This window comes from Microtus pennsylvanicus, chromosome 1, assembly GCF_037038515.1.
Source record: "Microtus pennsylvanicus isolate mMicPen1 chromosome 1, mMicPen1.hap1, whole genome shotgun sequence".
Classification (NCBI taxonomy): domain Eukaryota; kingdom Metazoa; phylum Chordata; class Mammalia; order Rodentia; family Cricetidae; genus Microtus; species Microtus pennsylvanicus.
Genome location: NC_134579.1, coordinates 154,947,772 through 154,974,925, shown reverse-complemented (window position 1 = coordinate 154,974,925; position 27,154 = coordinate 154,947,772). Strand labels below are relative to the sequence as shown.

Genomic DNA, 27,154 nt, shown 5'->3' with positions numbered 1-27,154 from the left:
TTATGTGTGGGTCCCTGGAGTTGACCCCCAGCACTAACTGCAGAACAAATCATTAGCAACGTTAAAAACCAAGGTAGCAGTGTGTTAGAGTAGTCCCTGTAGAACTAAGACTGCACTGAGGGCTGGCTCCGTGGTTAAGAGCACTGCCTGTTCTTCCAAAGGTCCTGAGTCAATTCTCAGCAACAACACGGTGGCTCACAACCATCTGTAATGGGGTCTGGTGCTCTCTTCTGGATAGCAGGCATACATGCAGGCACAACACTGCATACACAACAAATAAATAAAATCTATTTAAAAATAAGACTGCATTAAGTTCAGGTTTATCTGTTAAAGCCAGATAAAGAAGATATACTTCTTTTTCTCTTTGTAGATGTTATTCATTGAGTGAACACCACACCACAGATGTTCCATTGTGGTTGTTTTTTGTTTGTTTGTTTGTTTGTTTTTGGTATTTCAAGACAGTGTTTCTCTGTGTATAACAGTCCTGGCTGTGCTGGAACTAATTTTTTAGAGGAGGTTGGCCTTGAACTCACAGAGATCTGCCTACCTCTACCTCCTCCTCCTGAGTGCTGGGATTAAAGACGTGCACCACCACCACCTGGCTTCTATTGGGCTTTTTATAAATTTATTTATTTATTTATTTTAGGCTTTTCGAGACAGGGTTTCTCTGAAGTTGGAGCCTGTCCTGGAACTAGCTCTTGTAGACCAGGCTAGCCTCGAACTCACAGAGATCTGTCTGCCTCTGCCTCCGGAGTGCTGGGACTAAAGGTGTGTGCCACCAATGCCTGGCTCATTTATTTATTTTTATTTTATGTGTGTAGACAGAAGTTTCTGTCCCACCCAGTCCTGCAGCTGTTTAAGCCCCAAAGAAACACACAGAAACTTATGTTAATTATAAACTGTTTGGCCTATTAAGTAGCTCTTACAACTTAAATTAACCCATAATCAGCCGGGCGGTGGCGGCTCACGCCTTTAATCCCAGTACTTGGGAGGCAGAGGCAGGCGGATCTCTGTGAGTTCGAGACTAGCCTGGTCTACAAGAGCTAGTTCCAGGACAGGCTCCAAAACCACAGAGAAACCCTGTCTCAAAAAAAAAAAAAAAAGCCGGGCGATGGTGGCGCACGCCTTTAATCCCAGCACTCGGGAGGCAGAGGCAGGCGGATCTCTGTGAGTTCGAGACCAGCCTGGTCTACAAAGCTAGTTCCAGGACAGGCTCCAAAGCCACAGAGAAACCCTGTCTCGAAAAACCAAAAAAAAACAAAAAAACAAAAAAACCCATAATCCTTGTCTCTGGTTAGCCATGTGGCTTGATACCTTTTCTCAGTGAGGCATTATTAAACCAATATGAGTTACAAATCATTACAGTGTACAAAAGCATTATCCCACAGCTTATATATTTGGGTGCTTTATCTGCATATATGTCTTTGGACCATATGCATGCAGTACTCACAAAGTTCAGAAAGTACCAGAAAAGGTCAACAGATCCCCTGGACTAGATTTACAGATGATTGTGAGCTGTCATGTAGGCGCTGGTAATAGAATCTGTGTCCTCTGAAAGAGCAGTCAGTGCTTTAACCATTGAGCCACCTCTCCAGCTCTCAGATATTTTTTTTTTTTTCTGAGCCAGGGCCTCACTGAGAATCCCTGGCTGTTCTAGAATTCACCATGTAGACCAGGCTCATCTTGACTGACAGATTCATCTACCTCTGCCTCCAGAGGGTTGAGATTAAAGACATGAATCACCACTCCTGGAATTCACCAAAAATTTAGAAATGTACATATAAGTGTGAGAAATGTAAACAGAATTTCTTGTCTTTTTTTTTGTCAAAGACTGAAAGAAGACACAATTCCATTTCAAAAAAATGTAAAGAAGCTACTTGGAGAATTTCAAATTTCTCGAAGGTCAACACTTTTGGGGACAAAATGTTAAAAAATGGTGCTCAAAATTGTGGTTAGGTTGTCAGTTGTGTTGTTTTTAACCTAGCCATTGACATAAGCATGTGAGGTGAGCTCTGACCACTCAAAGAAATGAAGTCCTAGTGGGACCCTTGCTGAATGTGTTTGCATGCTGGACTTGGCACAGCTATGTTTGCTCTCATAGAAGTAAGATTTTTTTTTTACCTTGTCATTATTTTGAGATGTTCAGACCCATTCCTAACATAAAAACAACTTAATTTTTCTAGTTCTGTTTTGATGTCTTTCTTTGCCTGAGTATAATGGTATGCTCACATTCTATATTGCCTCATGTTGGAATATCAGTTTTGCTAATAGTGTAATTCTGGATGTTTGATTGGCAGTAGTGGAGGTCTGGGAGGAAAGGATAGAGGTAGCTTTTTAGTGCCACTTCATTTGTATGGTGATGGAAATTTATCCGGCTTTCCAGTAAAGCTCTCCAGCATGAGCTACTGTCTCAAAAATTTAGAATATTGCAAATAAGTACAGAACATGCAGCTGACACTTCACTTTTATCATTAAGTACTGCTACTTGCAAGGAACGTTTTAATTCATTATTTTATTTGACTGAGCCATACAGCTCCTCTACCTTATCTGCAAGCCTGATATCCTGTCCCCTAATGGACTGATCTCTTTGGTTTTTTTTTTGTTTTGTTTTTCGAGACAGGGTTTCTCTGTGGTTTTGGAGCCTGTCCTGGAACTAGCTCTTGTAGACCAGGCTGGTCTTGAACTCACAGAGATCCACCTGCCTCTGCCTCCCAAGTGCTGGGATTAAAGGCGTGCGCCACCACCGCCCGGCTCCGACTGATCTCTTTGTATTATTAGGCTTATTGCATTTTTCATTTCTTGTTTCATTTCAGTTTGCATGTTTCAGTGTTTCTACTTATTGAATTCATTTTTCATATCTTACAGTGTTCTCATTTCCTTCAGGCATTTGCTAGCGTGTCCTTGCCAAGGGATTTTTTTGTTCCTATCTTCTCTGAGTTCATTCACATGGTTTACGTGTTTGACTCTAGTTTTTGAGTTCTGTACATCTGATATCATTTAAGTTGCTCTCCTTGGGGGAAACAAATATGGTTTATGCTTTGAGCCAAGGACGTTACATCTTAGTTTTAATTTTTGGGAGAAGAAATGACATCTGAGTCTCATAATTTAGGGAGTTTTTTGACTTCCGGTATGCGTTTTTAAGCCAGGAGACTAGTATTCCAAGATGAGAAATTAGGCAGGACGTAATGAGCATAGTAAAAACCAAAACAAACAGAAAAAAACCCTTTTAGACACGTAACAATAGCTTAGTTAGGAAATCCCGATACACCTAAGGCTGCACCTGACAACCAGAATTTAGTTACATCACTTACTCAAGATACCCAGACACAGTCCGAGATATCTTTACCCTTAGTGGACAGTATTTAAACAGAGAACAGAGAGACACTCTGCTCTGCATCTCCGGAGAGAGGCCACCTTGATGTGCCCTGTGACTCAACAGTCTCCCCTAGGATTGTGACCATCAAAATAAAGATTTCAGTTAGAGACTGAGCCTGACCTTCAGCTAAGACACACCGTCCACACCGTCCAACAGGCGAACAGCCTTGGGGAAACCCTAGTTAGTTAGTTAGGAATGTAGAGTGTGATGACCCTCAGCATAATAAAATATAACTTCTGTTATGCTAACTCCGTGCATGATAACGTGTATCCCAAGGTTTCAAAACTGGGGGGGGGGAGTCAGTAAGTGGGGTGCACTGTCCTTCTAGATCCAGTTCTACTCTAGACTGGCAGCAAGCATGTGGGGAGGCTGTGCAGAGTCGGTCCAGGACAGCTGGAGCTCTGTGGAAGGCAGCTGTAAATCCTGGTATCTATCCTCCATCTTTATAGGCCCCGTCCTTGAGCTCCTTGCACCTTGCCCCCTCCTCAGAGAAGGTCAAGACCACTCCCCCAGGCTATTTAAACTTCTCCTAAAACAAACAAACAAACAAACAAACAAACAAACACGTGGTTTTCCCGGGGCCACCGGAGAGCGCTGGAGTCCAATTAAACCTGGGTATCTTTTAGTTTTTGTTTTGATTTGGCTTGGTTGGGACTTTTTTGCTCGGCAGAGAGCTTGTGTTACAAAATATTCCTAACATCTTGGAGGTCCCACGGAAATAGAAAATATTCCTAACAGCAGCCTGAGATGGAGTAGAAGGGCCGGGTCCCTGTTGGAGAGAGGACACCTGCGAGAGGTGTTTGTGGGGGTAGGGGGGGGTAGAAGCACCGACTCAGGACACTAAAAAGAGCCCGCGTAAAGAAGACGTCACCGGAAGTGGGGTGTATTGTGCCGGGTCAGGAGGAGCCGCTCCAGGGAACGAGGACAGGGAATTCCTGTTGGACTCGGGGAGTCGCGTGGTTCGGAACTGGGTGAGGTAGACCGCGCTGTGAGATCGGGGACCTGAAAATTCCTCAGAGCCGCAGGTGCCGGGGAATTTCCAGGGAAAGTCAGCAGCGCAGTGGCGGGAACCGCAGCCCAGCGGCCCTGGAACCTCCCAGGTCAGAGGAGCTGCGGAGCTGGGACCCAGGAGGGAAGGGGCCGGGGCTCTGCTCGCTGAGGCTGCTCAGAAGGACTCGGCTTTCAAAATTACGTTGTGAATATCTTTCGGTTGTCGATAAGGTTGAGATCCTATGAAGTGGGATTTAATCGTGATTTTTTTAAAATCTTTTATGGTTGTCAGAATATTTTCACAGAATAATCTCGTAGAGCATCCGCAGTGTCTGTAGTTTGCAAAGGCGTTCTCTTTCATACCGTAACAGTTACAAAGCTTCTGGTTTTTTTAACTCCCGTAGTCCACTACCTCCCTACCGAAGAGTGGCCTTCAGCGCGAAGAATAGCAATCCCCATAGGTATTAGTGAAATGAGATACCTCTGTATATTTGATTGGATCGGAAAATAATACATTATAAATCACCACAGTTATGGTTGTAAACATTAGCATTTCCTGAGATGTATACACTCTGTAGTAAAAACAAAATTCAGAAATGTGTCTTCATATGCTTAGCTGAGTGAAAAATGAGGCCACAACTGCTCCACCACGTGGTTATCGTAGGTATGAGGGAGAAAATAGCCAGAGGCATCTGCAAGGGTCCAGAATGAACTGGTGCTTGAGAGAGGGGAGGGAGGGAAGACTGGACAGAGGTGGGGGCCAAGAGAGGAGCCTAGAGGCCAAGAAGTCACCTCAGCCATTTGGCAAGGTCCAGGCAAGCCCAATATGCATGCTGTGAGAAGATGCTATTAGGCCATAGTATTTTTATAGACAGAAAACTCCTTATAGATTAAAACAAAATTAGAAAGTACCTTTTGAGCTCTCTTTCTCCCTCTTTCTTTGTCTGCCTCTCGATCTTCCCTCCCCTTTACCCTTCTCTCAATAAACTCCACACTCAAAAAATAAAAAAGAAAAGAAATTACCTTGATTAATTATGGTTTTACTATAATTATGTAAACATAAAATCTATTATCCACACATGCAAAATCAATGCCCATTTCATGACCTGGAATTAGCATGAGATATACAATTACATAAGACAAGAGAGTAGAGAGATGTTTCTACTTTCTCTTGAGAGTGTAAAGTTAATTCCATAAAGGAAAATAGTAGCAGCCAGGGACCGAAAGACCTCAGAGTTGTCACAATGAATATTTATTGTCAACTTGATGTATTAAGAACTGCCTTTAGGCTAGAGAGATGACTCAGGCTAAAAGCACTTACTGCTCTTGCAACAGACCAGGATGCCATCTTAGCAGCCACATGGTCCATAGCCACTCAATACCTCCAGATTTTGTGGATCTGATCCTCTCCTGACCTCCCTGGACTCCATAGGTGCAAGCGGTACGTATACATACTTGCAGGTGTGTAGTTGGACCTCTTTGTTGGGTTAGAGAAGGCAACGGTGCTGGACCTGATCTATCGGGGACCAGCCTCAACAAAAATACCTCCTGCCAGAGTAGAGGCGTGGGATTTAGAAATACAGTAAAGAATATGAAGAGGTGAATGAAAGTAATAACTGAAATTCACCCATGTTTAACTTTTAATTGCTTTAAATACACCTGACCCCAAAAGGTAGGAGTAAGACAAAACACTGTATTAACATAATACAAGGAAATGAACATACCAATTGAAGGCTACATCTATCGTTAAGCATTTTGTTGATAGAATAAAATAAGTCATGTTCACACCCTAGACCCAAACATTCTGTAGGCAAACCACTCCCTGGGTAGAATCCAAAGTTATCTCCTAAGAGAACTGAAGCCTTAATTGGAGACTTAGACTTTTGTTTGAGGTAAAAACTTCTACTTCTCTATACTTGAAATACAAGGTCTGACTATTAACCACACTTGTTGACAATAACATTGAGAGAACAGAACTCTCTGGTCTAAATCTAGGTGGCACCTTTGTTTGAGGTAGAAACCTTGAAGGACTAGAGGTAAATTTCAACTCTCTGGTCATTGTGGAAATAGGCTCACATTTTCAGGCCTCCACACTGATTCAGACTCAAATAATGGGTTTTGGCAGATAACGTAGGAATGAAATAATCAGTCCTGCTTTTTTCATGTCTTTAGTTTTGGGACCTGAGTTTAACTAAATTTGCCTGTCTGAACATGGGTTGGGGGTTACTTACTGGATCCTGGGCAACTCCTAAATATCTTAACCTCTGAAATAGACACCAGTCTACTGTCTGCTGTGAACTTCCTGTAGACCCCATAGACATGCATTTAGGGTGCCTCTCTTAGCCTTGATGGAATGTTGATGGACTCAATCTCATGAGGCATTTTGCAGATGAACACAGAGGCATATTCAGGTCCAGAAATTTTTTTACTGCATGTTCTCCATTCTCTGGTTCTGGCTCTTCCGTTTTTCTACTAGGTCTTCTAGGATGTTCCTTTGAGCAGGTTGTTCTTTACTGATAAGCTCCTGAAGAGGAAAGTCCAGAGGATAGAAAAGATGGGTTCAAGTGTTCTATGTCTTATGCCTTATGCAGGGTTATTAAGAAGTACAGTATCTTATACACAGTTCTAAAAATTAGAATGGGTCAGTGTTCGCAAAAGTTTATAATACAGTGAGATAAAGTATAGAGAATCCGATCAGCATTGTACAAGGGAACACAGGCGATCACAGCATCAGAGATCAAGCACACCTCAGCCTTGGGACATATATCTCCAACCCCTTATGTTGTGAAGAGTTGGGCCGTCTGGGTCAGAAGTCACAATTCCCAAGTTCTTTGACCATTATTGGCACATAATCCTGGGGTAGAGGAAGAATAGTATTCCTACTTCATACATCAGGACCTCAAGGAAAGCCTCAGATTAATTTAGGCATCATAATTCCTGTGTTCTATTTAGCATCTGTGATGCTGGCATTATTTAATACCTTAGTATGGATGAGTATTGTTTTCTGTACTAACATCTGAGCACTTCAGTAAGAAAACTGACTGATGAAGGCTGAGTGCACCACTTTACTTTTCAATATAAACAACAATTTAAAAGAAAGTTTGCCATTAGGACGTTTTAGGAAAAAAAAAAACAGTAAGGGCCCCTGTAGCGCTCATGACCTATTATACGACCTGTTCTTGATCAGGTTTCAGAATGTGACATGCATTCTCTGTCTGAGAGAGAATCTTTAATCCAATAGAAAATATTTTCCTGTAATTTCTTCTGGTCTGTAGCCTTCATAAATCACTGTGACCAGGCATCTTGGCGATTGCTTTCTGAGTGATCAGAGTCCATGGCAGGAAGGTCAGGGAGAGAGCAACCACGTGCGTTGAATAGAAAGCAAGAGATCACATCCTTAAATTAACCACAGTCACTTGTTGATTGCCTTGGCGGGCTACTTAGTCTAGGGTTAGTAGCCCGCCTGGCGGTTCAGTTATTCCAGGGTCACGGAGAGGCACTACCTGGAAGATATGGGCTAGGAGACAGGAAGAAGGCCATGCAAAGTTTGTCAGAGCCTCCGTTTATTACAGATGGGGTACAGCTTTATATATGGTAAAGAGTTGGGGGATGGGCACAGGGGTCTGGGCTCTTGACGCGTGGTTCACGTTGGTCACATGGTCCTCGTTGGTCACTAGGCAGGAAGTTATCTTCAGTCAGGTCACTGTAGGCCTGGAAGTTGACACACCTAGCTCCCTAGTTTGGAATGTGGAGTGGGTTCCGCTAACAGATAGCTCTCATTAACAGCCAATTTGGGTGTGGGGTAGGCTCTGTCAATAGAACCATTCTTAACACAATTAGGGGTGTGGGGTTCTCTGCAGACTCCCCAGGGTGATGGTTCCTGTAATGATTTTAGGAGGAAATTGGCTCCTGACAGTCACTGAGGAGGGGGAGGGAGAACTAAGGTGGCTTGAGGATCATTTTTTCTTAGAGCCTGTCCACAGGTGTCATACTTTATTCAATATTGTTTCAGCAACTAATCTTCCCAAAACACTAACCAACTGGTCACTTAGGTTCAAATATATGTCAATGAGAGATATTCTCATCCAAACCAATACAATTAGTCTCCTAATATTCATGCTGTAATTGTGTAGGAACACATATTTTAGAGGATTTTAAATCAGTGTAGAAAATAATACCTTTAAATTCTTTTTTTTTAAATGAAATCAGATTTTCTTTTTTTTAAATATTTATTTACTTATTATGTATACAATGTTCTGTCTGTGTGTATGCTTGCAGGCCAGAAGAGGGCACCAGACCTCATTACAGATGGTTGTGAGCCACCATGTGGTTGCTGGGAATTGAACTCAGGACCTTTTGAAGAGCAGGCAATGCTCTTAACTGCTGAGCCATCTCTCCAGCCCATACCTTTAAATTCTTTTTTTTTCCAAACATAAGAAACTTTATTGCACTATCCGAACTCAGACCTCAGTTTTTTTTTTTTTTTTAACAGAACTTGCCTCAAGTTTATTTGTAAAAACAGCATAAGGTCCTGAACATCTGCAAATACTGTGTAGGTGTTCACACCAGTCCATCTGTCTTCACACTGGCAGACTGCGACCTTTTTTTTTTTTTGCAGTATGATTTTTTTTTAAATTTTTTAAAAAATTTATTTATTTATTAAGGATTTCTGCCTCCTCCCCGCAACCGCCTCCCATTTCCCTCCCCCTCCCCCGATCAAGTCCCCCTCCCTCATCTTCTCGAAGAGCAATCAGGGTTCCCTGACCTGTGGGAAGCCCAAGGACCGCCCACCTCTATCCAGGTCTAGTAAGCTGAGCATCCAAACTGCCTAGGCTCCCCCAAAGGCAGTAAGTGCAGTAGGATCAAAAACCCACTGCGATTGTTCTTGAGTTCTCAATACCTTTAAATTCTTGTTTGGCTTTTCCATTTGTTGTTTCTGAGACAGGGTCTCACTCTGTAGCCCTGACTGACCTGTAACCTGATACGAAGAGCAGGTTGGCTTCCAACTCACATGGATCTTCCCAACTTTGCCTCCTGAGTGCTGGAATTAAATACCTACCTCACTATTGCAGGCTTCAATTTCACTTTTATCTTTTAATATTGCTACTGTAATGCAGCAAGAATTTAGTTCATTTGTTTGACCTATCATTTTTTTTTTGATTGAATGATCCAGCTCCTTAGCCTTGTACTGAAACTCTGATGTTTGTCTTATACTTGCTGTATCTTTTCTTTTTTTTTCAAGACAGGGTTTCTCTGTGGTTTTGGAGCCTGTCCTGGAACTAGCTCTTGTAGACCAGGCTGGTCTCGAACTCACAGAGATTCGCCTGCCTCTGCCTCCCGAGTGCTGGGATTCAAGGCGTGCTCTACCACCGCCCGGCTTACTTGCTGTATCTTGGTGGACCTCTCTCCACTGAGTTGTATTAGGCTTACAGAGTTCTCTATTTCTTGTTTCATTATTTTAGGGATTCCTTCGATTTCCATCTCTAGATTGCAGTGTTCACATCCTGCATTGTCCTCCTTATTTCCTGAGCCATTTGCTGGCGTTCCCTTGCCCTTCAATCAGTTTGTTCCTGTCCTCTTTGAGCTCTGGTGCTTGTTTCCTCTTTATGTCCCTTGACTTTGTTGAAATGACTTTGATTGTATTTTAAGTTCTTTCTCTTGAATTTCATTCCAATTGCATTCCTTAGGGAGCACTGGTATTGCATAGGTGAACTACTAGTAGAGGATTTCTCACAATCTCTGCGTATGTCAAGCTTCTCCCCTGTATGTCTTTTTTTATATATTTATTTACTTATTATGTATACAATATTCTTTCTGCCTGTATGCCTGAAGGCCAGAAGAGGGTACCAGATCTCATTTCAGATGGTTGTGAGCCACCATGTGGTTGCGGGGAATTGAACTCAGGTCCCCTGTATGAATTGTCTGATGTATCTATCCTAAGATGTTGTTTCTTGATAAAGTCTTTGCAATATTTATTGCATTTGTAACTATTCTCTCCTGTATGAATATTCTGATGCTTTCTAATTCCTGAGCTGCAAATGAAGGATTTTCCATAATCAGTAAATTTGTAAGTTTCTCTTTAGCATGGGTTCTGTAATGTCTTTTGACATCTGATGACTGAGAAGAGCACTTACCACCTTCTGTACATTTGTCAGGTTGTTTTCCACTTGCATATTGTTATGTTCTTTGAGTTGTGACAAATGCAGGAAAGACTTACTACATTCTGTACATTTATAAGGTTTCTCCTCTGTATGAGTTCCTTTATGTCTACTAAGGTTTGAGTATATCTTGAAGCATTTTTTATGCTTCTGGCATTGCTGTAGTTTCTTTCCTCTTTGGTTTTGTTTCAGGGTTGGTTAGAATCAAAAGATTTATCATTCTCTATGTTTTTGAGTTCTTCCTTTCTAGTGTGGATTTGTAGGATTTGACTAAGGGTGGAGCAAAAATTTAAACATTTTACACAGTCTTTCTGTTCAGGTTTGATGTTTAATAGAAGCATCTCTGTGGTTGCTAAATTTGTACTTGTTGCAGTTTTCTGCAGTATCACTTTTGTTGTAAAGTGTACCCTGGGAAGATTCATAAATCATTTTGCCAAGCTCATTACATTTATAAGACTTCTTGAATATTCACATTCTGATGCACAGAATGCTTTGAGCTGCGATTCAGGACCTTCTTATATTTAACCCACCTCTGATAGGTGTCTGGAAAATTAGGACGGTTAAGGATAATAGGGATTGATACATGAGTAACAGATTCAATATCTGATGTTTCCTTGGGAAAAGTAAGCTAGCAATTCTTTAGAATAGAGTTTATCAGCAGAGGCCTTTTGTGTTTCACAATCACTAAATGTAAGCTCAGAAGAACCTCACTTAAAATGCAGGGAACGATAACAGACTTTTCATTCTTAGCTAAACTTCACACCTTGCAGAAGGTCAGATAGTTGATTGAACAAAAGCAAACTCTGAGAAAGGGCTCTCTGAAGGATCATATGAAGGAAAATTCTCCATTTTCTTGTGTATGCTTTTGAGACACAGTCATGACATGCAGCATTGGTCAGCTATGAACTATTTAACTAATGCCCTTTGACTCTTTTGCTCATCCTCTTCCTGCAATGAACCTCTTGCTTATACATGTTGCATAAGGCAAGTTCTCTTAATGGTCTACCCTGGCTGGCCAGAGGTACCCATTGTTTGCCATTTCATCCTTACAGACACAGCTTTTAATATTCTGTTGTCGATTGCTTTGCATTGTCGGTAAGTTAGAGTTTCCATCATGTGGTTCTTACCATAATTTTTTTTTTTTTACTTATGGTTGCCTGTTTATTGTCTCATAAAGTAATCTTTTTTTTTTTTTTAAGACAGAGTTCCTCTGTGTAGCCCTGGCCTTCCTGTAACTCGCTCTGTAGAGCAGGCTGGTTTCAAACACACAGAGATCCGCCTGACTATACCTCCTCAGTGCTGGGATTAAAGGTGTGCACCATCACTGTCTGACTGTAAAATAATTCTTAAGATAATCTAGTAGAGCATTTGCATTGTCTGTTGTTTGCAAACAATTTTCTCTTTGCTATTTTGGCAGTTCCAAAGGTCCTGGAATTTAAATTCATCCATGCTTTCTAACTCCCCTGTGTACCAATTGGCTAAGCAAGAGAGTGGCCTTTGCCTCTGTAATGCCTGCATTACTCTCTACGATACAGTTTGTGTTACTGTACCGTTTGCAAGCTGGGTAAGGGCCCAGAGATTAAAAGAACACACAAGAGGGGGCTGGAGAGATGGCTCAGCGGTTAAGAGCACTGGCTGCTCTTTCAGAGGTCCTGAGTTCAATTCCCAGCAACCATATGGTGGCTCACAATATGAGATCTGGCACCCTCCTCTGGCATGTGGGCATACATGGAAGCAGAATGTTGTATATATAATAAATAAATAAATCTTTAATAGAGTGAAAAGGTTAAAACTTTAAAAAAAAAAAAGAACACACAAGAGACATGGGTCATTCATGAGGAGATAATGTCAAATGCCATTTATTCAACTTTAGGAAATCCCTTATATACCTAACCGCTGCACAATGAAATTCTCTCCAGGCAGGTAGGAAATTTACCAAGTCGAAAATGGAGTAAACAATGGCCCTATAGCTAACCTCCAGGGGGGCAGAGGGAGCACAGGAACAAGCAGGATGTTTACTGGATATTGTAACAAGATGTCTGGCCAGAAACTGTCCTCAAGATGAACCCTGAGGGAAGAGGTAGACCTGTGGACCCTACAGCCTCTGTGACTGTGCATCCACAGAGAGTTTGAGGATAATAATCACATGACGAACCCATGTAGATATGATTAAACAGATATTATTTGGAGTGCCATACATGTGGTTATAAACATTAAACAAATCCTTTACTCCCTGTTAATTTTACATCTGAGACATATATAGTCTAGTATATAAATAGAGCATTCAGAAATTTCTTTATATGCTGTCTACTTATGTTACCCCTTAGGTCCAGGGAAGCCAAACATGCTTGCTGTTAGATTATATCACGCTTCACTACTTTCAAATTAGTAAACTCACTTTAGATGAAAACAAAATTGTAAAGCATCTTTTGAACATTCATGATCATTCTTCTGTGTGAGAAAAGAATCTCTTCTGTTGAAGGAAAGCATTCTGCCCATGAACAACTCTCCAAAGTGTTGAGTTTTTTTTATTTTTTTTTTATTTCAGGATTTGTTGACACTCAGTGCTGTGACTGTGGACTTCTAGGAGGAGTGGGAATGCCTAGACTCTGCTCACAGGGCTTTTTGCAGAGATCTCCTGTTGCAGAACTGCAATAGACTGGATTCTGATGGTGAGAATAGTTTTCATGCTGTCTGCTTTTTCTCCCCAGGGCTCTTGAGAAAACCACTCTGAATGTGTGTGAGCTGTGTGTGAATGAGTCTCACATCTCACAGAGTAAAGTGAAGAGATATTTTTCATGATATTTTCTCTTTCTTTGATGTTTTTCCTTTGGACAGGTATTAGTATCCTTAGTTTTTGTTCCTTGCAAAGTTCCAGGTGCTTTCTGAAGAATCTTTCTCCTGTGCAGGGTTCACATTGTCAGTCAGTCCGGCTCACCTGTGAAACAGAACCTAGAACCCTGGATGGAGAAGAGAAAGGAGACAGTAGCAAAGGATCCAGGTATGATAGAGGGATTGAGGAAGAGGTTAAGGGGATGGGGAAGGGCTCAAGTGACTGTAGAGACAGAATATGAAATTGGTTTTGCCTCAATGTATCGGCGTAAATAAATGCAATGCAGATATTAAAGAATATTTACCACTTTAATGATAAACTTACAGAACCGAAGTTCCAGCGTAGTACAGGAGGTAGGAAGGAAAAAGGGCCGAGCTGCCTCCCTGCGCGCCCATTTATTGGCAAGCATTCGCCCGAGGCAAACCCCGCCCCCTAAAGGGGCTGTCTTAACCCTACACCTCATTCTATTTTATCCTAAATGATTCTAGAGAGTTCCCCTGAGAATAATCCCTAGATTCTCCTATTGTAGGAGTTTGAAGACTGTATGTAAATGCTAATATTCCAACACAAATACAATTTTCTTTGACTGCCTGGGAGTTTATGCTGCCCCTCTACTATTATCATAACTGGTTGTAATTTTATACCAACATCAAGTGGTTTCATTGCTATTGTTTCAGTATGGTGTTTAGTTAGAACCATTGAAACCTCTTGGTTTGTCCTGCACACAGAGTTTTCGGAGCATTTTGTCATCCCTTCAGGTTCTGTGTCTTTGAGGGTTAATTTCTCTATTTTCTAAAATAATGTCATCATGATTTTGATCAGAGTTGATTCATATCTCTGCACAATATTAGTCTCTAGCTGCATTGCTTTCCCTTTGATATCTTGTCTGTCTTTAACACTCAATGATTTGTGTTACTTCAATTTTTACATATTTTGAAATTACCTCTGTGTTTGATCCTGCTCTCATAATTTATGAAGTCTTTGTGGTGTCTCATAATTTTATAAATTTTAGGAAGATTTTTTACATTTACATAAAAAAGAATACCTGAAAATTCTTGGTACATATTACTAGAATCTTTACAGAAGGTCCTTTTATATTATTTTCCATGTTTGAATGAGAACATGCGATCAATAAATCAATAGTCATATGTCTTGTATTCTCTTCTATCTACTGTTGATGTCAGCATTCAGCATACTTTGTGAAGACACTTTTTTGGTTTATTGAGACAGAGTTTTTCTGTGTAACAGTTCTGGTTTTCCTGGAACTCACTTTATAGACCAGGCTGGCCTCAAACTGACTGAGATATGCTTGCCACTGCCTCCTGAGTCCTGGTATTAAAGGTGTGCATCACCATTGCCCCACTGGGAAAACACTTTTTTTTTTAAACATTGATCGTTACTAGGTTTGAAGACTTGTTCTATTTTTAAGATGTGTCCATAGTTGAGTGTTGGCAGAGACTACTCATACGTTCCTGGCTGCCCAAGACACAAATAATCACATAGAAACTGTATTAATTACAACACTGCTTGTCCTATTAGTTTATGCATATTTCTAACTAACTCTTACATCATCTTAAATCAGCCCATCTCGATCTGTGCATCACGACGAGGTTATGGCCTTCTGGCAAGGTTTCAGTAGGCTTTAGTGGGTACCTTTCTCCTTTGGCAGCTACATGGCGTCTCCCTGACTCTGTCTACTTCCTCCTCTATCTGCTTAGAATTCCCACCTTACTCTATTCTGCCCTGCCGTAGGCCAAAGCAGCTTCATTCATTAACCAGTAATACTATCACATATACAGAAGGACATCCTGCATCATCTCCTCTTTTCTGTCTAAATAAAAGCGAAGATTTTAGCTTTAACATAGTAAAATTACATATACAAAAGTGTTATCAAGCAAGAATTATAGTTAGAATATTTCTTTGTGAGTCTAAAGTTTCATATCTAATTTATCTATTATCATAACTAAGGAAAATTAAAAGTATCTGTCTTCAACTTTTCAAGACCCCAGAAGGATATGATACTACCTAAGAAACTGCATTGTAAGCAATTTCCAAGGTTCTAGATTTGGCAGAGACAGCTTGCGGCCTGGACAGTCATTCAAAATTCTTTTATAACATTGGGGCATTCATCTTCAGACTACTGGCCCAAAGGATCCAGCACTTTACCATGAAGCAGGAAATTTGAAGATCTGTTCTGTCTTGTAATGGCAAAGTTCATCAGTTAACTTTATTCTGTGTCCTGCAGACTATCTGTCAGTTTCTTCTGTGAAACAGGAACCTTCGAGGACCGTCCTGCCATTTACAAAGTTCAGCAGTCACTTTTCTGTGGGTCCTGTATGTCTAATTCATACAGTATACCATCAAGCAGTCCAGGCAAGAGCAGTTTCTTGCCCAAATGGTTAGCCTTGTCTCATTGAAGGCAAATTCCATAACAAGTTTCTTCAATGCCCATCAACCTCTCTGAAGTAATTGGTGCTACCAGAAGCAGACATGTCTCACTATTGAGAAAAGTGTTCAGTTCTTAAAACATTTTAAATGTCATATTCCATAGGTCTTTGAAGTGTTGAAGATTATCTAACTGAAGTATATCTCTATATATTTAGAAAACCTAACTAACATGACTACAAGCTTGACTATTATAGATGACTATTTATTAACCTGTATTTCTCAATTATACATTACATTTTAAATAAGCTTCACAATCACAATACCTTAATCAAGAGCAGAAATATACATATAACAAAATTGACCTTAAATTTGTATCAATAAGCCAAGATCCATACCAATGCAAAGTATTCATCTCTATATCATATCCCCCTTTAAATGAAAGCAAACAATTATAAGCAATCATTTAGGGAATTTGGGCATAGTTCTCTCCAAACTCCTTTTTGTTGGGTGAAGTATTTTGGGGGGTCACGGAGACCTTTCAAGGAGTCTTTGTTCATCAAACTACATTAATCTGGAAGGAATCTATGGGTTCTCATCTTCTGTGGAAACAAAAGCAGAACCTCTTTTCCAAAATAACATGTCCTTAGACTCAAAGTTTGAAATCAAGATACCTTTAAAACATATTTTTTGGTTTAGCTTAATAGCCCTCAAAATCAAATATCTCTCTGTAGTCAAAAAATTCAAAGAAAACAATAATACACATAATCCAGATTCTCTATGTATATTCCATGCTTATGTGGCTTGTTTTTCTTCTTTAATCTATGACTGTCTGTACTCTATCTCTTTAAAGTCTTTGTTTTATTTTATAGAACCATTTACTTTTTTTAAAGTAACTATTTCTTTTTCCAAGTCTACATACATTTATCTAACACTGTGATCCATTTAGAGGTCTTTTTTTCTTTTATCTGAATCTGTCTTTATTATGTATCTGTAATAATTTTCTGACCAGGAAAGCTTATTACCATTTTATGCTATTTTTCAATTGCACGTAGTCAAATTTCACCAAATCTTATCTCAAAAAACAAACAAAAATACCTGAAGTCTTATATTCTGCTATGAAGATCTTAATCATGTCGCTAAATTTTAGATCATGTGGGTGTATCCTGACGTTTATATTCATGTTATAATTGCCAGGATGTTTACAGAAGCATGATGTGGTAAGAATTTACATTATATGTTGTCTGTAAACATGGTTCTCTTTGTTATTGTGGCAATTCCAAAGCTCCTGAAATTGAAAGTCATCCATTCTTGAATGGTTACCTATTAAAGATAGTGGCCTTTTTTTTCCACGACACCTAGGCATTCCCTGAGAGCTTCTTAGATATCAGTCACATAAGGAACCTTCAGTTTCCAGCAACCACATGATGGCTCACACCATCTGTAATGAGATCTGGTGCCTTCTTGAAGAATAGACCTGGTCTCATCTACTTAGACAATGAAACCCATTATGGAAAAATTCAATGGAACCACCATATAGAGGCTGCCCATGCATGCTTCAGTATCGCCAAGGCATAACTTACTTTCTTTCTTTCTTTCTTTCTTTCTTTCTTTCTTTCTTTCTTTCTTTCTTTCTTTTTTCCTTCCTTCCTTCCTTCCTTCCTTCCTTCCTTTCTTTCTTTCTTTCTTTCTTTCTTTCTTTCTTTCTTTCTTTCTTTTTTCCTTCCTTCCTTTCTTTCTTTCTTTCTTTCTTTCTTTTTTCCTTCCTTCCTTCCTTCCTTCCTTCCTTCCTTCCTTTCTTTCTTTCTTTCCTTCTTTTTTCTTTCCTTCCTTTCTTTCTTTCTTTCTTTCTTTCTTTCTTTCTTTCTTTCTTTCTTTCTTTCTTTCTTTCTTTCTTTCTCTTAAGGAGCCACTGCAGTTTTCACTAAATCAGGAAGTAGGTTTTAGTATGCTAAAAGGCCATTGTTGTAAAGATTATCATTTATTAAGCAAACTGTTTTCTTTCCCCTCATTTTCCAACTGAGAACTATGCGGGTTATGATGTAAGTACAGTATTCTGAAATGTGGTTTTGTATATGTAGTGCTTAGTATTACACCCTAGAGTATGTGTGTGTATGCTGTCAGACGGTATCAGGCCACACTGCTTTGACAGTCACAGTATGCACTGTAGGTTAGGATAAAATTAGAGAGTATCTGTTAAACAATTCTTCTCACTCAAGTATATAAGAAAAGTTGACACCAGCTGTCTTTTAAAAGTCTCCTTTGAAGAAAAGCATTCTTCCCATAACACCTAACCAAACTGGCCTGGTGATATTTGGATTTGGCTTTATTTTGTTGAGTCTGGCTCAGATTTCACCATGTACACCAACCTGGTCCCACCAGGTCCCAGCCTGTCTGCCTCTGCCTTCTGAGTGCTAGAATTAAAGTGTGCAGGAACTGAGTTAGGCTCAAGACCCACTTCTTTTGTTTTTAATTTCATGATTTGTTGATAGGCAGGGCTGTGACTGTGGACTGCTCTCAGGAGGAGGGCAATGCTTGAGCTTCCTCAGCTGCCTTTGTCCAGAGATTGGATCTCCTAGGACTCCAGCAGTCTGTGTTTTGTGCGTGAGAATAGTTTTTTTCCATCTCCATTGCTCCTCCTCAGGATTCCAGGGAAAACTACCCTGCAAGTATTGAGGTTTGTGTGAATGAGTCTCACATCCAACAGTGGAAAGTGAAATTCTCACAAGAGGAAAGTGTAACGGTTAGAGTTCTATGGGGAAAGTTTTCCCCAGTGGAGGTGTCACAGTTCTGAAGGGAAAGGCACAAGTACTACAACTCAATGGTGGAAGGTTTCTCAGTACAAACATTACGTCTCTGAGAGAAAAGGTTTTCTAACTGAAGCTGATACAGGTCTGCTCCCACTGGGAGGGTTTCCCCAGTGCAGGTTGTTTCTGTTATGAAGGGAAAGGTATTCCTGTAATTTGGAGTCAAGGGATAGCACAATGTTAACACTGTACAACAAACCTCACAGAAGAGATTTTTTTTTTTTGAGAGGGAAAAAGTCAAGTCTGTCTGCCTATCCTCTGGCAAGAAGCATCTGAGAATTGAGCAGAAGACAGTATTTATCTAATGTTTCTTTGGCCCACGTGGAGCTTTCCAGGGTGGCATGTGGTGTGTTTTCAAGTTCAGAGCTTAGGCCTTCTACTTTGTATGGCAGAGCTTGGCTGCCTGTATCTGAAGGGGCTTTGTCTGCCTATTAGGGCTGTTAGAATGACCTCAGTATGGACTCTGGTGGTTGGAGATCCTCAGTGGTGGGACCTGGCCTATAGCATGCTCCAAAGAACTTTCATCCTCCTTTTTTTGTTTACTGTTCAGAGTTTTGAAAGGTTTGTAACATTATCATTTTGCTACTTCCTGCTTAATTTGGCATCAGAGTCCTTGGGACAATCTTGACCTTCAACAGCAGGATATAAGCCTCTGGTGAAAGACCCCCAGTGCTGGGGAGACTCTCACTCAAGTCTTGGGATTACACAAGTAACTCACAAGAGACCGTCCTTGCTGCAATCAATCACAGGAGGTTTAATGATCAGATGAGACGGGAACCAGTGCACTGGGGCTGAGACTTATAACCCACGCTGTGGAAGAGTTCGACCCCAAGTGACCTGGAGAAGGGGTTTTTATAGGAAGAAACCACAGCCCAATAATCCGAAAAAGGCAGGGAGGTTGTCACCGAAAACCACAAGGGGACAAATCTCTGCCTCTCAAGATCACTCAAGGTCATAATCAGCTAGTTCCTGAAACACATTATTCCAGAAATACAAATGATAATCACAAGGGGGTATCTCAGCATCTATTGGCTGAAGGAGCGGAAAGAGCTCCTGCAACAAGCTCCTTGTGTTAGTTTTATACTTTTCAATGATATATGAAGCACCTAGCAAATTTAATATTTACCATAGTTTCTGCATCAAGTTTTTTTTGTGTGATCACATCATTCAAAAGGAATTTGGTGCCTATACTGTGTTTTTAATCTTAATTTTTTTTCTTTGTTCAAATTCTCTGTCTCATTCTTATGCCTCTAAAGTCAGTAATGCTGGAGAACACATACGTCGTTCTCTCTTGTTTTCCTGCTAATGCTGTTCATTTTTTCCTTGTGCTGTTCTATTGGCCTCAGTCTAACACATGTGCCTTTTACTGTGTTTAGCTGTGTTCCAATTCTTCCTGTTTTCTTCAGAAGTTTAATCACAAAATCTCATGACATTTGTCTCATGACATTTCCATTCCTGCTAGGATTTACATGTCATGGGGGTTTTTAATTCATGATTTTTATTTAATATTCTGCTAATTTACTTCTCTCTAGTTAAAATGGTAGTTTTTTGTTTTGTTTTTTGCATGTTAGATATAGTCTGGCACTCCCTAGCTTTCCTCTATTCCTTATGTGAAATCCTTATTTCATGGAAAATTTCTCTCTGATTTTTCTATATATACTTAACCTCCAATTATGATCTGCAGTGCTGCTTGAGTGGATGACCTTTCATTATCTTATAATCTTCATATGCCCTTTCTTCATGAATTTTAAGAGCCCATGTTTTTGAGTGCAATGATAAGGTTCATAGTCATTTTTCCCCCACTTTATATCCTCCCACGCTCTCCATTCTGTTGGAATTTTGAGAAGATTTTTGATATCATGTAGCTTTTCTGCATCTTTTTATGTATTTTGGCATTGCCCATAACAAAATTAGGTTAACTCTAACTTGATCTTTTTATGTGAAATTTCAACAAGGATTCGAGTCTTTGTTCCTGAGACAGAAATGCTAAGAACAATAAGAAGACTGAATTCTTCTCTGGTAAATGATCCCCAGGTCAGTGTATTGTCTACAATTTTTTAGAAAATTGTTTTTATTGTTAAAACCTTTCAAGATATTAATTCTCTGCCTCTGGCCATGTTATTGAAAGTGTTTATTTTCTATTATTTAAATTTTCTTCTTCCTAAGTTCCCTGTCCACCTTTTGTTAAATTTCATTTGTTATCAAATTTTATTAATTGTTAAGTTAAAATTAGTTTAGTTTTGTGTATGTATATCAGTATATTTGCCTGAATGTGTGTGTGGCAGGGATGGCTATATATCTCTCCTGCTTATAAGGTTCCAAAAAGAACATTGTATTTCATAGATCTAGGCTTAAAATCTGTTTTGTAATTCCTTGAAGGTGCTGAAGGTGCTTAGAAACTGAGCCAAATTCAGAAGGACTTAGTCATTCTAGAATCCAAACTGGACACCAAAATGGCAAATGTAGTTACTGTACTTTATCTGCTGCTCAGGTCTTAGAAAATATAACAAAATTCACGAAGAAGGGAGACCTCATAAATGTTAGTGTAGTAAGTCCTATCCATTGTTTATGAAAGAGCAGCATTGCTTATGTCCTGACACATTTCTTCAGAAATTCTAGAAAACTCTTGTTTATGCCTCATCTGTGTCACAAAAGTGTCTCTTATTTTTTAGTTCTCTTTTACCTCAGAAAGCATTTTGTCCATCATCATGTGGTACATTAGTGATTTTCCATTACAGGATCCTTTAACATTTAGGGATATAGCTGTGGACCTGTCACAGGAGGAATGGGAATGTCTAGACTGTGATCAGCGAGCATTGTACATGGATGTGATGTTGGAAAATTATAAAAATCTGATCTTTGTAGGTAAGAATGCTCTTTTTCTAGATTTCCTGATTCATCATTTGTCTTTGTATATAAATACATATATATATGTATATATATATATGTGTGTGTATATATATATGCACACACACACACACACTCTGAACTGTATAGAGAATCCCAGAAATAAGGAAATTCTAGTTAGCAACAAACATTTTTTATGATATCTCCTTTTAAATTTTCTTGTGTTCTCTGCAAGAGGTAAACATTGCCACATTCTCTCTGATCTTCCTAGTCCTCCTATCTAGTTTTTAATGAAAACTTCAAAGTTAAAAGAAATTAAGTAGTAAGACTAAGAAAATATATTTCTGTGCACTTTTTCTAAAAAATAATTTTTTATGTGCATTTGTGTTTTGCCTATGTGTTTGTCTGCAAAGATAACAGATCCCCTGGAACCAGAGATACAGCTAGATAGGAACTGCCATGTGGGTGCTTGAAATTGAACCCATATCATCTGGAAGAGCAGTCAGTGCTCTTAACCTCAGAGCCATCTCTCCAGCCCCCTTCAGTACACTTAATAAGTAGAATTTTTTTTTTGTATTAAACTCTTTCTATCTCTGATTTTTTAGACTCAGAAAGCTTTAAATTGAAGAACTGTTATAGGAATATTCTTGTTTATCTATTTAATTTTTGACATGTCGTCACTGTTTAGCACTGGTACAGAATGACTTTACGTTTTGCACTTTCGAGGCTCAAGCAAGAATATATGGCAAGGTCCAGGCTAACCTGGGTTACACAATGAGTTCTTAACTGCACAGTGTGAATGTGTGTCCAAAACATAAAGAAGGAAGTTGAGAAACATCCTTTTTTTGTTTTTTTCCAGAAAGGGTTTCTCTGTAAAACAGGCCTGGCTATCCTGGAAATCGCTTTGTAGAATATGCTGTCTTTGAACTCACATAGATCTACCTGCTTTTGCCTTCACAATCCTGGGATTAAAGACTTGTGCCACACCACTTGGATAGCAACACTCTTCATATGATGCTTCAGAGAGCCTCTTTCTCAAAGTTCTTTACTGCTCCATCACCTATTTGTCTTTGCTTCTCTAAGATACAGTGTTTAGCTAAGAACAAGAAGGTAATTTTTGTCTTTGATATAGTTAGATTGAGGCACTTGTGAGCATCCATTTGATGATTGTGAAACACGAAAGGACTCTGGTAAGAACTCTGTCCCTGAGAATTACTAGTTTACCCCTCTTAGGAAACTTAAGAAAATGTTATTCAATTTCTTACTCTACCATTAATCCCTATTAACCCTAACTGCACTAATTTTTCAGAGACCCATCGCATACATGGTAAATATGAGAACGTCTTGGATCAAGGCACAAAGGATATCCTGCACAATCCTGAGAATATCCAAGAGAAGTTATATATTTGTAATAAGCTTGTCAGACTGATTGAATCCTTCCAATGTAGACCTCATAACACAAGTGATACTGCAGAAAACAGCAACAAGTACAGATCTGGTAACTTTGGAGATACCTCTGTTGAAACAGTAAATATGAAGAGACACAAAAGTGGAAACACTCGAGAAGATTCTTGCAAAAATGAGGACTATGTGAACTGTTTTAATTTGTATTACAACATTAGCCAAAATCAAAGAGTCAACATAGGAAAAAAAGAACACAAAAAGATAGCATATGATAAATCTTTTGACTCCAAACATAAAATTATGCTGAAACAAACCAATAGAGCAAAAAAAGGAGACCAAAACAAGAACTCTGAAAAATGCTCTAAGTTGGACTCAAACATCAGTAGTCATCAGAGAGCTCCTACAGGAGAGAAACTCTATAAATGTATGAAATGTGATAAATCCTTTCAGCAATTGTTCCAACTCAAAGTACATTACAATTTCAAGTGTAGTGAAAAACCCCACAAATCTCTTAAAACTCCTCAGAGAATTCAGATAGGAAAGAAACCACACAAATGTAGTGAATGTGCCAAATCATTTATGAGTACGTCATATTTTAGAATACATCAGAGAGTACGTAAAGAAGGGAAGAAACCTTACCAATGTGGAGAATGTGACAAAACCTTCATCGAGAAAAACAGTCTTAGAATTCATCAGAGAATTCATACAGGAGAGAAACCTTACAAATGTAGTCAATGTGACAAATCCTTTATGTTTAAAGGTAGCATAGTAGTTCACCAAAGAGTACATACAGGAGAGAAACCTTACCAATGTGGTGAATGTCAGAAATTCTTTACGCAGAAAAGTGGTCTTCGAACTCATGAGAAAATTCATACAGGAGAAAAACCACACAAATGTAGTGAATGTGGCAAATCATTTCTGAGTGTGTCGTATCTTAGAATACATCAAAGAATACACACAGGAGAGAAACTTTACAAATGTAGTCAATGTGACAAAGCATTTATCCAGAAAGACTCTCTAATAACTCACCAGAGAACTCATACAGGGGAGAGACCTTACAAATGTAGTGAATGCGACAAATCCTTTACCAGTAGGTCCTTTCTTAGAAGACATCGGGAAATACATTGGAAGAGAAACCTTACCAATGTGGTGAATGTGACAAATCCTTTACGGAGAAAAGCAGGCTTAAAGCTCATCAGAAAATTCATACAGGAGAGAAACCAGACAAATGTAGTGAATGTGGCAAATCATTTGTGAGTAGATCGTATTTTAGAATGCATCAGAGAATACACACAGGACAGGAACTTTACAAATGTAGTCAATGTGACAAATCATTTGCCCTGAGATGCAGTCTAATAAGTCATCAGAAATTACATACAGGCGAGAGACCTTATAAATGTAGTGAATGTGAGAAATCATTTTTCAATAAGGCCGCCCATAGAATACATCAGAGGACACATACAGGAGAGAAACCTTACCATTGTAGTGAATGTGACAAATCTTTTACACAGAAAGGCAGTCTTAAAACTCATCAGAGAATTCATACAGGAGAGAAACCTTACAAATGTAGTGAATGTGAGAAATCCTTTACCTATGGCTCAGAATTTAGGAAACATCAGAGAATTCATACTGGTGAGACACTCTACAAATGTTTTGAATGTAACATATCGTTTACCCGTTGTGAATTTCTTACAATACAAAAGAGAAAGCATACAGGAGAGAGACCTTACAAATGTAGTGAATGTGACCTATCATTTATGAGTATCTCATATCTTAGAAGACATCAGAGAAGCCTTACAGTTGAGAAACCTTATAAATGTATTGAATGTAACAAACTCTTTTCCCAGAAATGCCATCTTAAAACTCATCAGAAAATTCGTATGTGGGAGAATCCTTACAAATGTAGTGAGTGTGGGAAATCCTTTAACACTGACTTATGTCTTAGAAGACATCAGAAAGTTCATACAGGTGAGAAACCCTACAAGTGCTATGAATGTGACAAATCCTTTACCTATGGTTCATCTCTTAGAACTCATCAGAGAATTCATACAGGAGAGAAACCTCACCAATGTAGTGAATGTGACAAGTCCTTTTTGAGTACCTCGTATCTTAGAATACATGAGAGAAACCATACAAAAGAGAAAAAGTCCAAATAATAATCAGTGACATATCTTTTATCCAACCTTAGAACACATGAAAGAATTCATACCTGAGAGAAACCTTTCAAATGCACTGTATGAGAAAAAGTCTTTACTTGCCTTTCACATGTAAGAAAGCATCTAAAAATTCATACTGGGGAGTAAAGAAACCTTCGAAATGATGTGGCTTCTGCTTTCTCCAATTTTTATTTCTTCAACCTGAAATAATTCATAATGAAGACAAAATGGAGACATCTGAAGCCCTGTGTTTGGTCTTGTGTAGCAATTTCCTAGGAACTCAGATGATCCATTCTGAAGGAAAGCTGATTAAGGCAGGAGATAAGCAGTTCAAAATAGCTTCAAGATGATGTGGGATTGCCTTTTCTATGCTGTGAATATGTTTTATTACCATTGGTTAATAAAGAAGCTATTTTGGCCTATGGCAGGCATATAGAGCTAGGCAGGAAAACTAAAGTGAATGCCAGGAGAAAGAGTCATGGAGACACCATGTATCTGCCAACAAAGATACCAGAACCTATTGGTAGGCTACAACTTATTGGTGGTACACAGATTAATAGAAATGGGTTAAGATGTAAGAGCTAGCTAGGAATATGCCTAAACTATTGGCAAACAGTGTTGTAATTAATAGTTTCTGTGTCATCCAGGTCTGGATGGCCAGGAAACAAATGAGCATTCTCAGTTTATATCAAGATATCCCTGGGGCTGGAGAGATGGCTCAGTGGTTAAGGGCATTGCCTGCTCTTCCAAAGGTCCTGAGTTCAATTCCCAGCAACCACATGGTGGCTCACAACCATCTGTAATGAGGTCTGGTGCCCTCTTCTGGCCTGCAGGCATACACACAGACAGAATATTGTACACATAATAAATAAATATTTTAAAAAAAAATGAGTCCTGTCAAGGGGGCAAGCAAGTCGACCAACACTAACCATAACTAACAAGTACTAGTGCACACTGCTAAGATACTTTAAAAAAAAAGATATCCCTGAAACTGACAGGATTCAGTATGTTTAACTGAAATGTGAAAACTTAGACATTAGTCATGCAACTCAAGATTGGTCAAACTGGACCATCAAGATAGGATGCTCCTTAATTTGTATGTATCCCTGTAGGTGTGCAGTATGTTTCAGGTGTCCAATATTCATAAGCTATATCACATGCTCATGTTGAGTTTGAGGATTGCAACTACCTTTGTGTCCCCTGTGCTCTGATAAGCAACTTTCCCCATATTCCTGCAACTCCCAATAAAGCTCATTGATTTAGCAAGTTGAATTTGGCTCTGTTTTCAGTTTCCAGTTGGGGTGAGTAGTTGGATCTATATGTTGTATCTCCCCAGGAAGTGTCTCATAAAACATGTAGTGAACCCATTTATTAATTTGCCTTGAAACTTGTAAGTGGGAAACTGATAATAGAGCCATTCTGGGTTTTGACCTCTTTCAGATTATGATCCTTTCATTGGAGCTTCCCAAGACAAATAAAAAACCCCAAATTCTGATTGTTTTAGGAACAGAGACACCACTTCCATCTGTCTCCTGGCAAGTCTACCCACATATTAGTATGCTCACATTCAATTATTTGAAATTGTCTTAAGGGGTCACAGCATTAAGAAATTTGGTAGCACTGTATTAGAGAGAAGGAATTAGAGTTAACTAAGGTAAGGAAGATTGTGCTCGATCATCCTGGAATTATTTCCATGTTAGTACTTAATTGTGGTAAGAAGGCCTTCATAGGAACGGAATGTATTCTTGGGGAGAGTCAGAGGGCTCTTCTCTTTGCATTCATTGAGGAGTAAGAGTGAAGTCTGCAAAAGGGAAAATGAAAAAAAAAGCAGTTGAAAACATGTCAGTGGCAGATACCATCCAAACTGGGTTATTTACTTGGACAGACGCATGCTACTTTCCCATGGTTCAACCAAACTCTGGTGCCCCTCAGAACAATCCTACCTGTGGATAAATACTATAGTCTGGTGCCTCTCAGAACAATTCTACCTGTGGATAAATACTGTAGTCTGCTGTGTGCTTCTGTATTTCTGTAATTTTAACACTCCATTCTACAGGCCTTAAGAAATTGAATTTCTGGTCCTCATAATTTTTTTATAAAATACTAATGTTTGCATCCCAGTCTATTCATAATGAACTGGAACTCAATAAATTGCTTCACTAAGAACTTAACTTCAGTTTTATTTTCGTGTGTAAGTT

At 39.3% G+C, this 27,154-nt stretch overlaps 1 protein-coding gene and 1 pseudogene across 1 annotated transcript; one reads left to right on the top strand and one right to left on the bottom strand.

Annotated features, from left to right (window-relative positions):
• The first annotated feature begins 5,588 nt into the window (after positions 1–5,588).
• LOC142832602 (uncharacterized) lies at positions 5,589–27,127 on the top strand. The gene is given in 7 exon segments (XM_075943162.1): positions 5,589–5,807; positions 13,073–13,196; positions 13,434–13,525; positions 20,505–20,583; positions 21,288–21,414; positions 22,706–23,923; positions 23,926–27,127. Coding segments are annotated over 6 exon segments (2,550 nt in total). The 5' UTR covers positions 5,589–5,807; positions 13,073–13,193; the 3' UTR covers positions 24,957–27,127.
• On the bottom strand, positions 10,298–11,614 carry LOC142859037 (uncharacterized; annotated as a pseudogene).
• Positions 27,128–27,154: the final 27 nt, after the last annotated feature.